Raw genomic sequence first — 14,435 nt, 5'->3', positions numbered from 1 at the left:
CTAACACCCTAGGGGCTTCCCTGGTGGCACAGTAGTTGAGAGTCCGCCTGCCGATGCAGGGGACACGGGTTCGTGCCCCGGTCCGGGAGGATCCCACATGCCGTAGAGCGGCTGGGCCCGTGAGCCATGGCCGCTGAGCCTGCGCATCCGGAGCCTGTGCTCCGCAACGGGAGAGGCCACAACAGTGAGAGGCCGGCGTACCGCAAAAAAAAAAAAAAAAAAAAAACAAACCCCTAGAGAACAGGAATGCTGCTCCCTTAATGTTCAGCTGACACTGGGTGTCTTTGGATTAGAATTACAAATTGTACCTCTTCAGCAAGAAATTACATGTTCCTGTGTTATTTTTCTCCCTGGATTTACAGCTATTCTTTTTCGATCTCTTTTAAAAATGGCATTTCCCTTCTTCTCAGCCTTTCCACAAGCTAAACCTCTTGGGCAATCGTAGGTGAAAAACCCATCCTTTCTTCCTTGGTTCCTTGATAGAGTTCACACAGTTCTTTCCATTTTTCCTGTTATGTTTCAGGAACAAACCTCCCTCGCCAGTAACCTGAAGTAGAATTTCAGATCAGCGTATTTGGCTCTGTGCAAGTACCCTTAGCACTGGTGTTTAGTTAATGTATAATCACTGTGGTATGTGTGAATGATTACTTGATGTAGCTATGAAGCACTGAATTGAAATCAGTTGTCTGTCTGTGGTAGTTTACCAATACTGATGGCCGAGACGTGATGTTTTTAGGGGAGATACCGCATGTGGACCTCATGGACTCCATAATACATGGATATGATATTATCATTATTACTACTACTATTATTATTATTATTTTGGCTACACCCCTCAGCTTGTGGGATCTTAGTTCCCCGACCAGGGATCGAACCTGCACCCTCGGCAGTGAAAGCACAGAATCCTAACCACTGGACCACCAGGGAATTCCCTCATATTATGTTTTGAAGTATTTCTTAGAATTAAATTATAAAACACCCTCACTTCACAAAAAATGTTGTTTTCATTGCCCTTTTTCATGGGTGGTGACCATCTGATTGGTCAGTACTGACTGTTGGGCCTGGGCTCATTGCCAGGCTGTATGGAATAATGTTCCTTGAAGGTCTCTGGTTTGTTAGGACAAAGCTCCTTTTTTAGGTGTGAAATGTACTCAGGGACTCTGGGGGTTGTGCAGAGTTCTTTGGCTTGGGCCTCACTTTCATGAAAATATTCAAATCTAGAAGTTTATCATTATGTTAAAATGAGATTATAAATTAGGCAGAGACACACTGACTGGACTGAAAGAAATAACTGTTGTGCAGCTGTAAACTTGAGTCCCACATGGAAGATCACATAGCCTATGGGCTTTTTTAAAAAAAATACTTTTTTTTAAGGTAGAAATTATTTTTGTTTTTTATTGAAGTATAGCTGATTTATAATTTTGTGTTAATTACTGCTATATAGCAAACTGATTCAATGAAACATATATACACACACACACACACACACACACACACATATACACATTCTTATTCATAGTCTTTTCCATTATGGTTTATCACAGGATATTGAATACAGTTCCCTGTGCTATACAGTAGGACCTTATCGTTTATCCATTCTATATCTAATAGTTTGCTCCTGCTAATTCCGAACTCCCAATCCATCCCTCCCCCACCCCCGTTCCCCTTGGCAACCACAAGTCTCTCCTCTATCTATATCTGTGAGTCTGTTCCTGTTTCATAGATAAGTTCATTGGTGTCATATTTTAGATTCCACCTGTAAGTGATATCATATTAAAAAATAATTATCAATTGAATTATTATATCATAGGTCATGGATATCTGTAGTGTAACATCTAGAATAGAATTAAATCTATAGATTTCTCAGTGAAATACTACTGTCGTTGAAACCATAGTTGTTCTGACATTGCACAGTTTGTTCAGAATTCTAAAAATGTCTCTTGCTATAAATACTGATGTTTTACATCAGTGAAAAGTACTTTCCTTGTTATACCTGTTTGTGCTCACAGAATTAAATCCCTGAAAGTTTTACATAATAAAAAGCCTTTAATTTTTAAGGTAGATATGATAGCATTTTTCTAACCCTATTTTGGGATTTCCATCTTTGTTTATTTTTTGTTTGTTTTTTAATATACAAAAAGCTGCAAATAATGGAATTGGCTTTGAACCTTGATGGACTCTGGCTGAATCAGTGTGGTTGGTTGTTTTGGACTGAGAACTTTTTTTCCTCTCTAGGGTGACCCTGGACAGCCTGGGAACCCTGGATACCCTGGACAACCTGGTCAAGATGGTAAGCCTGTGAGTACTGAAAGCTTAGTCATCTCCAGTACTGGGATTATAGGGTCAATGTAACATTGCACTGGGCGAAATTCAACAGGCAGGGAAGACTTTACTCAACACTGTTGTAATAGGGGAGAGAGGCTCAACTCCACACAGCTGAAACAGGGGGAGGGAGGCCTCCTGAGGGCTGGGTGAGCTGGGAGAAAAGTACTGGAGGACTTTAAGGGGAGATTGATCAATGGGAGGAGCAAATGGGGTTATTCCTGAGCATGGCAAACGTCTTCCTCAAGGTTAGACCATCTGTGTTTGCTACTTGGCACCTGTCCAAGTTAGGGTCATCTCCTCTGTTTCCTTAATGGGTTTTGGGGTGCTGTTTCCTTAATGGTTCCATTTCAACGGGATGGCTCTCAGGTCCTCGAGAAAGACCTGGGTTGTAAAACTGGCAAGAAGCTTTTAAAAAGATTTACATCTCAAAGGGGCAGATAAAGAATTTATGGTTGATTTTCAGTTTTCTAAAGTAAATGCTGTAGGAAAAGGGAAATCAGGGGTGTAGACTTGGGAGGAAGGCCGCTAAAGTTTAGTCAAGCTGAGGGCCACATTAAGGCTAGCTTGGTCAGTAGAAGTAGTGTTCTAGTCTCCTTTTAGGTATCTTCACAACTGCATACATCTTTGCTACATTAAAAAATTGCCCAGTGAGTTCTCAATATCAATGAATATATGGGCTCAGAAATCCTTTTATTTTTTCCCCTTCGTGCCTTAAAGTTTTCAAGTTAAAGATCTTTCTAAAGGTGATGTTATTTTCCTCAGAATATGTGCACTGGAGTATACTTATAATCTGACTTAAACAAATATCCTCTAAGGTTCAAGAGAATTTTAGGGATATTTATGAATTAAGGAAACATAAAGCAAAACCACTTTAAAGCAACTTAGGCAAATTTTTACAGGTAAGTCAGCATATTTATCACAGTAAATAAACATGAGGTAATAGCTTTTGAATGTTAAATAATTGTCGCCAAAAAAAAAGTATCTCCTGGGAGACTTTATCACAAGATGTTAACTCTTTCCATGAAGCATGGGAAGGTTTATACTGTGCGTCAATAATTTTCAAGGCAAGAAAGAACCACAGGCCTCATGTTAAACCACCAGCACCCCAACCATCAGGATAGAAGGGAGCTTGTTCAGTCCCTGAGAGAGGTTTGCTGACAAATTTAATATAAAAAATGCAGCCAACTTTCAAAGTGGCAGTGTGCTGGCACCTTTCACACCCGTGTTGCATGGAAAAGGGGTTAGATATACAGGTGAGCCTCTCTGAGAGAGATGTCAAAGAAAGGAGTCTGAAGAGGTGACAAAGTGGTGGCCAGCTTGGAGCTGAAGCACTGCCAGGAGATGGGGGTGGTGCTGTTGAGCCGACTCCGTGGGATTCACTCCAAGTGTGATGGATCCATGAGGGGGCCTGCAGAAAGGAAGTGACATGGTCTGACTTACTATTTAGAAAGATAAATATGAATATTCTGTGGACAGCAGATTATATGTGTCAACTGAAAAAATGCACAACCTAAAAGTTGAGAATTATGTTTTATTCGGCGGACTTTCTGAGGACTTCAAGCCTGGAAGGCAGTGTCTCAGAGAGCTCTAAGGGACTGCTCGGAAGAGGTGAGGGAGGGGCCAGGATATAGAGGGGTTTTTGCAACAAAGGTCAGGGAGTCCAAACATCAAAAGATTACCGTTCATTAAAGAAAACCAGACATCTCAAGTTAAGGGATTTAGTGCTTTTCTATGTATGGGAAGATGCAAGAGTCCAGGCTCATTGAAATCATTCCTTTGATATGCACTTCAGCTATCTGGGGCCAGTGTCCTGTGTTTTCTCATCCTGAGTCCCCTCAGGGTACATCACTGGGGGCGGCTGCAGTGGCTGAGGGCTTGATGGTGGGCATCCTGTTTCCATCCTGAATTGCTTCAGGGATTACAGTCTGGGTGGCTGTAATGTGACGGCTTGATGGCTGCAATATCCTTTGTTTACTGACATGGCACGTGGCATTTTTCATTCACAGGGGGCAAGAGTGGGGGCAGGAGGCCATGGAGGAGGTTATTTCAACATTCTGAGTGAGAAGTAAGGGTGGCCTGGATTAGGGCGATGTGCTGGAAGAGAGAAGAAGTGGTCAGAGTCCGGAGTATTTTTTAATGTGAAGCTGAGAAGAATCCCTGTCAAGTTAGATGTGAGGGCTGAGAGAAAGTGCCAAGGAAGCCTCAGAGGATCTTAGCTTGGGCAGCCGGGTGAATTGTGGTGCCATTTCCTGAGCTGGGCGACACTGGCAGAGATGTAAGTTTGGGGGGGAGACATCGGGAATGCATTTGTGGACCTGCTGAAGGTGTCTCCTAGGATATTAGAAACAGGAATCTTGAGTCAGGAATGTGTCGGTGAATGAAAACACACAGTTAGGACTCTGTAGCATGTGGATGTATCTAAGCCTGCCAGAGCCGATGAGATCATTCAGGGAGTAAGTACAGATAATGGGAGAAGAGAAGGGGGCAGGGAGTTGAGCTTAGGGCTCTGTTACAGAGAAAAATAGGAGGAGGATCCAGTTGAGGAAATTGGGAAAGAATAGTCAGTGAAGTAGGAGGACCACAGGGAGGGTGTGGAATCCCAGAAGCCAAGTGCAGAATGCTTTTGAAGAAGGGAGCCATTCATTGTGTCACTGCTGCCATGAGGTTGATAAAAATGAGCTCTGTGCCTAGACCATTGGATTTGCTTGATAGAGGTCATTAGGGACCTTGATAAATGGGGTTTCAGGGAAAAGCAGGATTAAACAATGGGTTCAAGAGAGACAGTTGGAGATAAAATGGTAACAGTGAACATAGATACTTCTGAGGGATGTAATGGGGAACAGAGAACTGGAGCCGTAGCATGGGGAGGATGTGGGATAAAGGGGTTTTTGAAACAATAGGAGATGTTAGAACATGTTTATATGATGATGAAAATGAGGCAGAAGGGGAAAATTCGGTGATTTGGGAGATAAGGGATATTTACAGGAAGAAAATCCTTGGGTAGGTAAGAGGGCATTGGTTCCAGTCACAAGAGGAAAAGTGTGGCCTGGATAAGAGTCTAGGCAGTTAAAGCTTCAAATGGGGGTTAGAGGGCCAAGCCAAAAAGTACAGAAATTGCTAGGTGCAAGGATAAGAAGTTTATCATCAGACTGATTCTATTTGAGTTGAATGAAATGAATGGATTCCAAACCTAGCATCTCCCCCTTTTGCCTTTATCTTCAACTCCCATTATGTGCCAACACTTGCCTTGTCGTTTCTCTTATAACCCATCCCTTTCTTGCGATAACTGCAGGTGTCATGTGACCTTGGTGAATTCCCTCACTGCAACCCCTTCATCCCGCTGAAGATACTGCCCGAGGGCCTGGGGGAGTTCTGCCCTGATCATACTGAGGGGGATGGGTTTTATGAAGATGAGCCCTCTGCCTGGAGACCCCTTCCATGGGACATGCTCTCTCTGTTGCTGGCAGCTGCAGTGCTGTCTCAACTCCAAAGCAGAGACACCTCACATGTCGACTTGTCACCTGCTGGCCTCTTGTGATGACACGGAGCTCCCCTGACAGCACTGCCAAATTATTTAGGCTTTTGTCTTTCTAGTGGTGCAAAGTCCTAGGCAATATTGAGAGGTGAGTGCCTTCCACAGGCTATCAGCTCTAGTTTGCCCTTTTTGCCATGAATGAAGTACTGGAAATTAGTTATAATTAGCTTGATACAATAATCATGGATATTATACTCTGTGACTCTCATTTAAGCTATAGTAGGCTTATTGTCTCATCTCATTCAGTACATGTATATTTGTGCTTTTGTGTGTGTGTATGTATAGATATAGCTCTGTAGTATCTGACATTAGATGTTAGATGCTATTAGGTAATATCTGATGTTAGAGAAAGAAGAAACCTACTGTAGTAGACAGAATAATGTCCACATCCTAACTCCAAACCCTGTGAATATGTATGGTACCTTACATGGCAAAAGGGACTTTGAGATGAAGACATTTTCTTGGTTAATCTGAGTGGCCCAGTGTCATCACAAGGGTTCTTATAAGAGGGAGGCAGGAGTATCAGTCAGAGAAGGAGATGTGGTGGGTGATGGAAGCAGAGATCAGAGGGAAGCAGCTGTGAGCCAAGGAATGCAGGCAGCATCTAGAAGCTGGGAAAGGGAAGGGACAGATTCTCCCCTGGAGCCTCTTGACGGAATTCAACCTCCCAGTGACACCAAGAATTTAGCTCCCTAAGACCCATTATGAACTTCTGACCTCTGGAAACATAAGTATGTGCTGTGTTAAGCCACTCTGTTTGGGGTAATTTGTTACATCAGCAGTGGGAAACTGATACACTACCCCAATACTGTTTACCTAAAGGGATGACTTTTTTCTTAAATATCTCCCTTTTCCCTTGTCTTTTTCCCTCTGCAGGAGATAAGAGGCTAGGTGACCAGGCAGGAAGAGTAAGTGAGCCTGGGAGCCAGAACAGCTGAGGGTCATTAGTGTGTGTCCAGGGCCAGCACAGCGGGAGTGGGGCAGTGTGGGTGGGGCCTCTGGCTGGTGATTGAAGCCATCTGGCCAAGGAAACTTGGATGGAACAATTCTAAGGGAATTCTGCTTTGTTTGGATTTGGCTCTGTGCAACCCCCCTCAATCAGTAATTTGAATCTTTTTCACATAACCAGGCCAAGTCAACTGAAGCTTTAAATAGGAAATTATTCCACTCTGGAGAAATACTAATTTTCATAAGGAAAATGCCTTCAACCAAAATTAAAGAACTATTTTCAAATCCTTCCACTGCTTTCTAATTTCTCTATCAGTTAAATAGCTTCTCTCAGCACAGTATCTGAGCATATTACTATTTTACTATTTTATCATTATCAAAAAAGAGGCAGAGGAAATATTTATATATCCTGTTAGGTACTTCAGAGTAGTACAGCTATGAAAGGCACTGCACTGCTATGACATTGATTTTTTTTTTCTAAAGAAGGCCATTTATAGAAACATAATAGGACTATTTTATGATTTTGTAGAAGTTTGTATTTTTATGGTGCTCATTTCCATCTCTTTTCTGTTGTCATTAATTACTCTTCATGAAGGAAAGTACTTCCCTGAACCTAAAGCCCCAGCTAGTTGTTGGAGAGATCTGGGGCTGTTTTGCCTTCTTCTTTGCTTTTGAAAGTTGGTTTGCTTTTATGGGCCTCAGTCTTTTCATCTGGAAAATAAGAAGGTTCTCTCCAATGCTGATTTTCTAAGATTTCAGTAAAGTCATATTTGCTAAGAGAGAAAGGTGGGCTAGACCAAGCTTCAGCATTTTGGAGATGATTTTCCATATTGGCCTTAAGAACTGACTCAGGAAGCCTGACCATGCACTACTTCCAATAGACAAGAGTGCACTGGTCAGCAGGTCAACCTCAGTGATGCAGTGCCCCTTTCCATCCCCACACCCATCAGTGTGCCCCTGGATGGTCCAGAGATGCCAGAAGGGGCCCACTTTCTCTGGGGGATTAAACCTTGTAGAAGTGGTAGTCAGCACAGATGGGGAATTTCAAAGTTACAGGGCCTTCTCAAACCACACATAGAGAGGTGGGGCACATACTCGAGATGAAGGTGTAAGGTAGGTGGGAGGAAGGAGGGGCCTCCTAGAGCCTTCAGGCCCTTGTGACCACTTGACTTTGGTTTCAATTGGAGTGAACTCAGGAGCCATGGGAGGGTCTTGAATAAAGCTGTAATGTGACATAACTTATTTGTAAAAGAAATGACTCTGACTTCTGAGTTGAAAATAGATGTTAGGGCGATGAGGGCAAAAACAGGGAGATGAGGACAGGAGGCTCTTGAAATAATCCAGGAATGAGATGAGGGCGACTGGCGTCAGGATGGTAGGAGCGAGGGGAAGGGAATTGCCTACACTCTGGGGATATTTTGAAGTTAGAGCCCCCAGGATTTACTGATGTATCAGATGTGAGTTTGCAAGAGAGCAGTCAAGGGTGACTCCAATGAGATGTGGTAGAGAAAATCGGGGAAGGGGAGTCAGGAGTTTGCCTTTGGATAGATCATATTTTTATGTTAGACGTTCAAGTAGAAATTGTAAGTGGGTGATTGAGGATAGAAGTCTGGCATTCAGAGGGAGTTCTTTTTGTGAACTGTCCTTTCTTGTATTTTGCATCTCAATTAATGCACTTCTTATACATTAAGATAATGAATCCTTTGCTATAGATGTCAATAGTTCTTCTCTTTATTTGGTTTACAAATTTGGTTTTAATTTTTAGAAAAGTAAAATTCCCCCACAATTAAATATTTTCTCTTGCTGTTTCTTCCAGTGGTCTTTTTTTGAGCATTCGATACTCTATGTTCATTGATTTAATATGATTTTCAAGAATTTTTGATTCTTGATTTCATTTTGGGAATTTATTTTGGCATTTGGGGTGACATGACGATCCAAAAAGCTCTGGTCAACTTGGAGGATGGCCATTCTAACAAACTGAAATTCAACCAGAATATTTGCCTGTGAGGCGGTATTTAAACTTAGCCTTGTCAAAAGAGGAATTAGCATATGTAATGTGTGGCCTCAAAGTCTGATGCAATTTTTGGTCTTGTTAGTAATATGTGATGTATGTATTATGGAAGACTACAATCCTGCTTTTGGAGTGTTGGATTTGGTTTGGGATACTACACTTTAGGAGTACATAGAATCTGGAATTCATTCTGAAGAAGAGAGTAAACTCAGAAGACAGCCGGCGGGGTGTCGGGGGGGCAGTTACTGAGCTTCAGGTGTTATCCCAGCAAAGATGCTCTTCTCAAATTCTAAAATCCTCCAGAATGGTGGTAGAGAGAAGGAGGAAAGGGAGGAGAACTAGGCTTGTAGAGTAAGTTTGATGGGGGGTGGATAATTAGTAATAGAACAATAGGACCCAGTAGACAAGATTTTTATGCTTTCCTCTTTCCCGACTCTGAACTGAATATGGTACCAACTGTGGACTCAGTCTTTTAAGAGCTGTGGGGGTTTGGGGTCCAAGTGCCACGAAGATGAAGGACCTGGAAAATGAGATACATTAGGTTACAGGCCAAAGAAATGGCTATGATGTAGCTTGGAAAAAAGAATAACAGGAAGTGGCCTCATTATGCAGTATATGAAACATCCTTCTAGAGAGAACAGTTTCCACCTGAACTCACTTCCCTTCAGTCTTGGTTCTTTACCAAAAATGCTTATGGTCTCCCTGTCTCCGCTGCCATTAAACACCCCCCCCCACACACACACACCTATGAACGTCTCACTGATAGATTAAAATGTGGACTATTGGGCTTCCCTGGTGGCGCAGTGGTTGAGAGTTCGCCTGCCGATGCAGGGGACACGGGTTCATGCCCTGGTCCGGGAAGATGTCACATGCCTTGGAGCGGCTGGGCCTGTGAACCATGGCCGCTGAGTCTGTGCATCCGGAGCCTGTGCTCCACAACGGGAGAGGTCACAGCAGTGAGGGGCCCGCGTACCGCAAAAAAAAAAAAAAAAAAAAAATGTGGACCATTTGTGTCAAATGAAGTATCCACTGCTTGGGCAGTTTATCTTCCTTTTCTCTAATAAAACGTTATTTAGAACTCATCTCTTCTATAAAGTTTTCCTAGACAAAGCTTAGTGGATTAGCTACTTCATTTTTCTTCAACACACCCCTTATGTAAATCTTATATATGGATCTTTCCATGTTTATGTCATGCGTCTCGTAAATAGATTACATTATATTTTATACAGGTAGTATATACAATAATAATAATATGTACATAATCATTACATGTATATGAATGCTATCTGTATATTTAATTAAATTATTCAAGGAATTGTTTGGTGGCACACCTAGCACTTGTGATTTTAAAGGTCAATTCATGCTGACATTGTGTCTTCTTTTGATTGTAATCTTTATGAATGCAGGGCTGTTTCTACTATTATTTTTAGAGCCCTAGGTACTGGTGACTGGTTGGACTCAATATTTATATATTTGCTTATTTATTTATTCTTTCATTCATCCACTCACATACTAGATATTTGTTGGGTGTTCTTCTAGGCTAAGGGACTATAGCAGTGAAGAAAACAGAAAAAATATCCTGCTGTTTTGAATATCACATTCCACTGGGGAGAGAGAGGTAATAAATTCATAATTATAAAATAATAAATACGTAAATAATATCAGATGGTGGGAAGTACTATGAAAAAAGATAGGACAGCAAGAGAGAGAATGAGGTTTAGCTCTTGATCATCATCCTTTGAACATAAAGCATAACTATAGAGATTTAGGGTGGGAAATAAGAATTACTAAGAAGGTATCAGTTAACTTAAAAAGCTGTGCATTCTCCTTTTGAAATAATCTTAGTATAACTTTAAGTGTAGCTTCACTCAGGCAATGAGGCAGTTTAGCTAAATTTAATTGCATCTGTGAATCTGAGAACAGAACTGTATCTGCAGAGATTATTTGTCAAAGGCAGGCAGTGTTTTCCTTTCATGTGCAAAGCTCAAGTCTGATTGTGTGAGCCCCTGATTGAGTGGCTTGGATAGAGATCAAAGTCCTTCATCAGACCCACAATGCTGTGTGCATAGCCTCCATCCTCCCATTTTGGTCCTGTTTTGCAGGCTGCTTCCTCATGCTCTCTCTCTTCTTTCTTCTCCGTGGATGTGTCTCATCCCGTCACACCGCAGGACACGTTGAAGTGCTCCCTCTGCTGCACTGTGCTTCCTTGACTGTTCCTTTGAGCCTGTGTCTTCCGGAAGCTTCCCCTGACTGCTACCTTTGACTGTTATGGCATCACAGTTCTTTCTTAGATCTCAGTGCAGGTGAAATTTTACAGATACTCATGTGATCTATTACTCAAATAATTTGAGCAATCAGTTAAAGCCTATAAACTCCTTGACTCATAGTTGGGTTAGGTGACAAACAAACTAGTTTCTGTAGTAGATATACCTGGAAAGACAGATTTATGAATATTCTTAGAATTTAGCTGTGTAGAGTTATAAACTCTGCCAGTGCCTAGAGGAATCCACAGTGCACATTAAAGTATACACTTAATTTTGGTTACCTAGTTACCCTGGCTGGGTACATAAGAGACTCTGTTGTAACTCTGGGAAACATTGAAGAAAATTATGTAATAGTATAAAATTTAAATCACCTTCTTATATTTTAAAAAGGAGAGTGACATCCAAAGAGATTTCTCTAGATTTCATTCTCTTTTTTAAGTTTAGAATATTTAAAGGAAACCAATGACTCTATCCTCACTACTGAAACAAACCTGTACACTTAGATTGGCAGAATATTTTATGGCATGGTTAGAACTGGGCTCAGAAGAGACTGTGACCTTTGCACATTTGATGATTTTATTTTCTTAATTTCCTTTTCAAAGCTATACATCTTTCCTGGAGCATCGGAACTCTGAATCATGGAAGAAAGTAAATTGATTCTGTATTCTTCAACCCTACAATTTGGCAGCGAGAATATTTTTTTCCTAAAAATGACTCATTTACAAAGAGACTTTGTGTGAACATGGAAAAGACTTACATACTCTCAGAAATCTTGCAGTTGGGGGTAGGGTGGGTATCTGGGCCTGCTAATAATTGCGAAATGGCAAAATTAATGTTGAACAGGATTAGTTGGTCAATGATCATGTGAAAGTTACAGTTCTACAAGAAAAGACAGACACTTTTATACTCAGAAAAAGAAAAACTCAGTAAGCTATATAAAAAGCTTATCATTTTTCCTGTTTTAGGGCATTTTTCTTGTTTTAATGTACCCTGCTATGAGTCAACCAATGTTTTATTTTTTGCTCCTCTCGGAAAGTGTTCTGTGTTGTAATATTCCTCACCGTTAACCTTTATTTTCCTGATTTTTAGTCCAAAATTTGTTGTTCTGAATTTCATCCAATTTCTTCTGGTGATTTGCCCTGGGATCTCCCAGCTTGAATGTGGTTTTGGTTTTTCTTTATTTTGTTGCTAATCACGCTTCCTCTAGCTTCTAAAATAATCATTGAATATCTTGATACAACTAAGTTTTCAAGAATGCATCTCATCTTACATTAAGAAAACAACAGGCTGGTTCTTATAGTGTGGGAAGCATTGATTATTCCTGTATTGCAGTTCTTCTAAAGACAAAGCAAACAGGGCCATTAAAAAATACACAGAGACCTTGTTCACACGTTCAGCAGTAGATCTGTATGCATTCTGAAGAAAGGTTGTCATGATGTGATGCCCAGCCATGCCATTCTTCATGCTCTAACGGTGGCCATTAAGACTACAAAATAACATTCTGCAGAAGTGTTCTCATGGCTTTGCACAATAGTCACTGAGTCTGAAGACAAGAAAGAAGCTCACCTTTACTGAGTTCCTTATGCCTGCCAGACTTTTTCACCTGATTCCATTTATTTCTTTTCAGAAGCAAAGTGGGTATTATTATCCTAGTTTATGGTGAGAAACTGAGGCTTAGCTAGGCAAAATGACTTAGCCGAAGTCCCACAGAAAGTCAAGGGAGGAGGAAAAATTCAGCCCCAGGTCTTTTCCAATTTCAAACTTCATTGCCTTTGCACTTCACTGTGCTGCCTCCCAGGATTTGGGGATGTGATGAGTCTGCCTGAGGTCACATTATAAGTCAGAGGTGAGCTGGGAACATTGGGGCATCTCCACATTGCTTTAATCCATTAAAATATGATGTGCCCTCTCTAACAAATGCAACACGTTCCCTTATTTCTTCTTCGAAGGGGAGAGATGGCATGGCAGCTTCTTTTTTTTTTTTTTTTTTGCGGTACGCGGGCCTCTCTAACGCGGCCTCTCCCGTCGTGGAGCACAGGCTCCAGACGCGCAGGCTCAGCGGCCATGGCTCACGGGCCCAGCCGCTCCGCGGCATGTGGGATCCTCCCGGACCGGGGCACGAACCCGTGTCCCCTGCATCGGCAGGCGGACTCTCAACCACTGCACCACCAGGGAAGCCCGGTATGGCAGCTTTTGATCTTCTACAAAAGATTAACTTTCTGAAAAAAAAAGTAATAAAGCAGATACGACATTTGGCTTAACTTTTGGAAAAAATGTGAAAGAAAATAATTCATTAAATGCGAACTTTGCTGATGACCAACCATTTTGATACATAGTAACTTTCTTTTGAGGAATTTTATGAACATTCCTTTCCTCTGGGTCTTCAGAATTCTAACCAACTTAAAACCAGTCTGGCAAGTGGACTCCCTTGAATCCGATGAATTGTTCTAGAATCCTAAGATTGGATGTGCCATGATGCATTTTCTGATAAGAAGGTATTTCCACCTGCTCTGTCAACTTACTAGTTACACAACTTTTGGCAAGTTCTCAGTTTCCTCATCTGCAAACGGGGATAATGTAGAACCTACATTAAAGGGTGGCTATGAGGATTAAGTGAATTAACATATATGAAATATGTAGTCTGGAACATGATAAATACTATATAAATCATTGTTATATTATTTATTCCAGTTACAATAGCATGTTTCAAGTCATGTCGGACTATCCAGAGGGTGCACATGGGTTTTGAAGGATCTAAAGAACATCCTAGGAGGTGGCATTTATAAGTAACCTGGTTCTGTGTAGGCGTCTGCTAGCAGTGACAGCTGAAATACAATTCTAGGCCCATCTGATTCCAGAGTGAAGGAGATTCAGTGATAACTAGACCGGCAGAGATACCAGGCTGAACAAACTGTGTAGCTTGACTTTCTTCTTTCTCCTCACTGATCTTGAGAACGTGAGCCACGCAGTATTACTAACAGTTTCAATTTGCCACCGGAAGCAGCTCAAGCAAACGTGATTCCTTGGAGAAAGAGAGTTTTTTCACACTTGCGTGCAGCATGGATGACTTGGAAGTGAATTCTTCCAACGTTTGATTAACAGAATATGTAGCAGATGCTCTGTTCAATGCTAGAGATATAGAAATAAATGATACCTGGTCCCTAATCTCAAGGGAGCATAATCCAGTGACACAGAGACAGTGCCAGCCCAGAGAGCAGATGATGAGTTTGAAAATTGCAGGTTGTTTTTGTATGGAGTATAAAGAGGTTGCTTATGAGACTCGTTCACAGTGAAGTAAAATGTTTAAGGATGGGGCCAATGGACTCGAGAAATATTTGAGTTTGAGGAATAC

At 41.5% G+C, this 14,435-nt stretch overlaps 1 protein-coding gene across 1 annotated transcript in view; it reads left to right on the top strand.

Annotated features, from left to right (window-relative positions):
- COL21A1 (collagen type XXI alpha 1 chain) overlaps positions 1-14,435 on the top strand; it is a 185,979-nt gene that overhangs the window by 90,999 nt on the left and 80,545 nt on the right. The window contains exon 10 of the mRNA XM_060021357.1: positions 2,236-2,298. Coding sequence (XP_059877340.1) covers positions 2,236-2,298 — 63 coding nt within the window. The remainder of the gene's footprint in view (positions 1-2,235; positions 2,299-14,435) is intronic.

The sequence above is a fragment of the Delphinus delphis genome, chromosome 10 (assembly GCF_949987515.2).
Source record: "Delphinus delphis chromosome 10, mDelDel1.2, whole genome shotgun sequence".
Lineage (NCBI taxonomy): Eukaryota > Metazoa > Chordata > Mammalia > Artiodactyla > Delphinidae > Delphinus > Delphinus delphis.
This window is presented reverse-complemented; position numbering and strand designations above follow the sequence as displayed.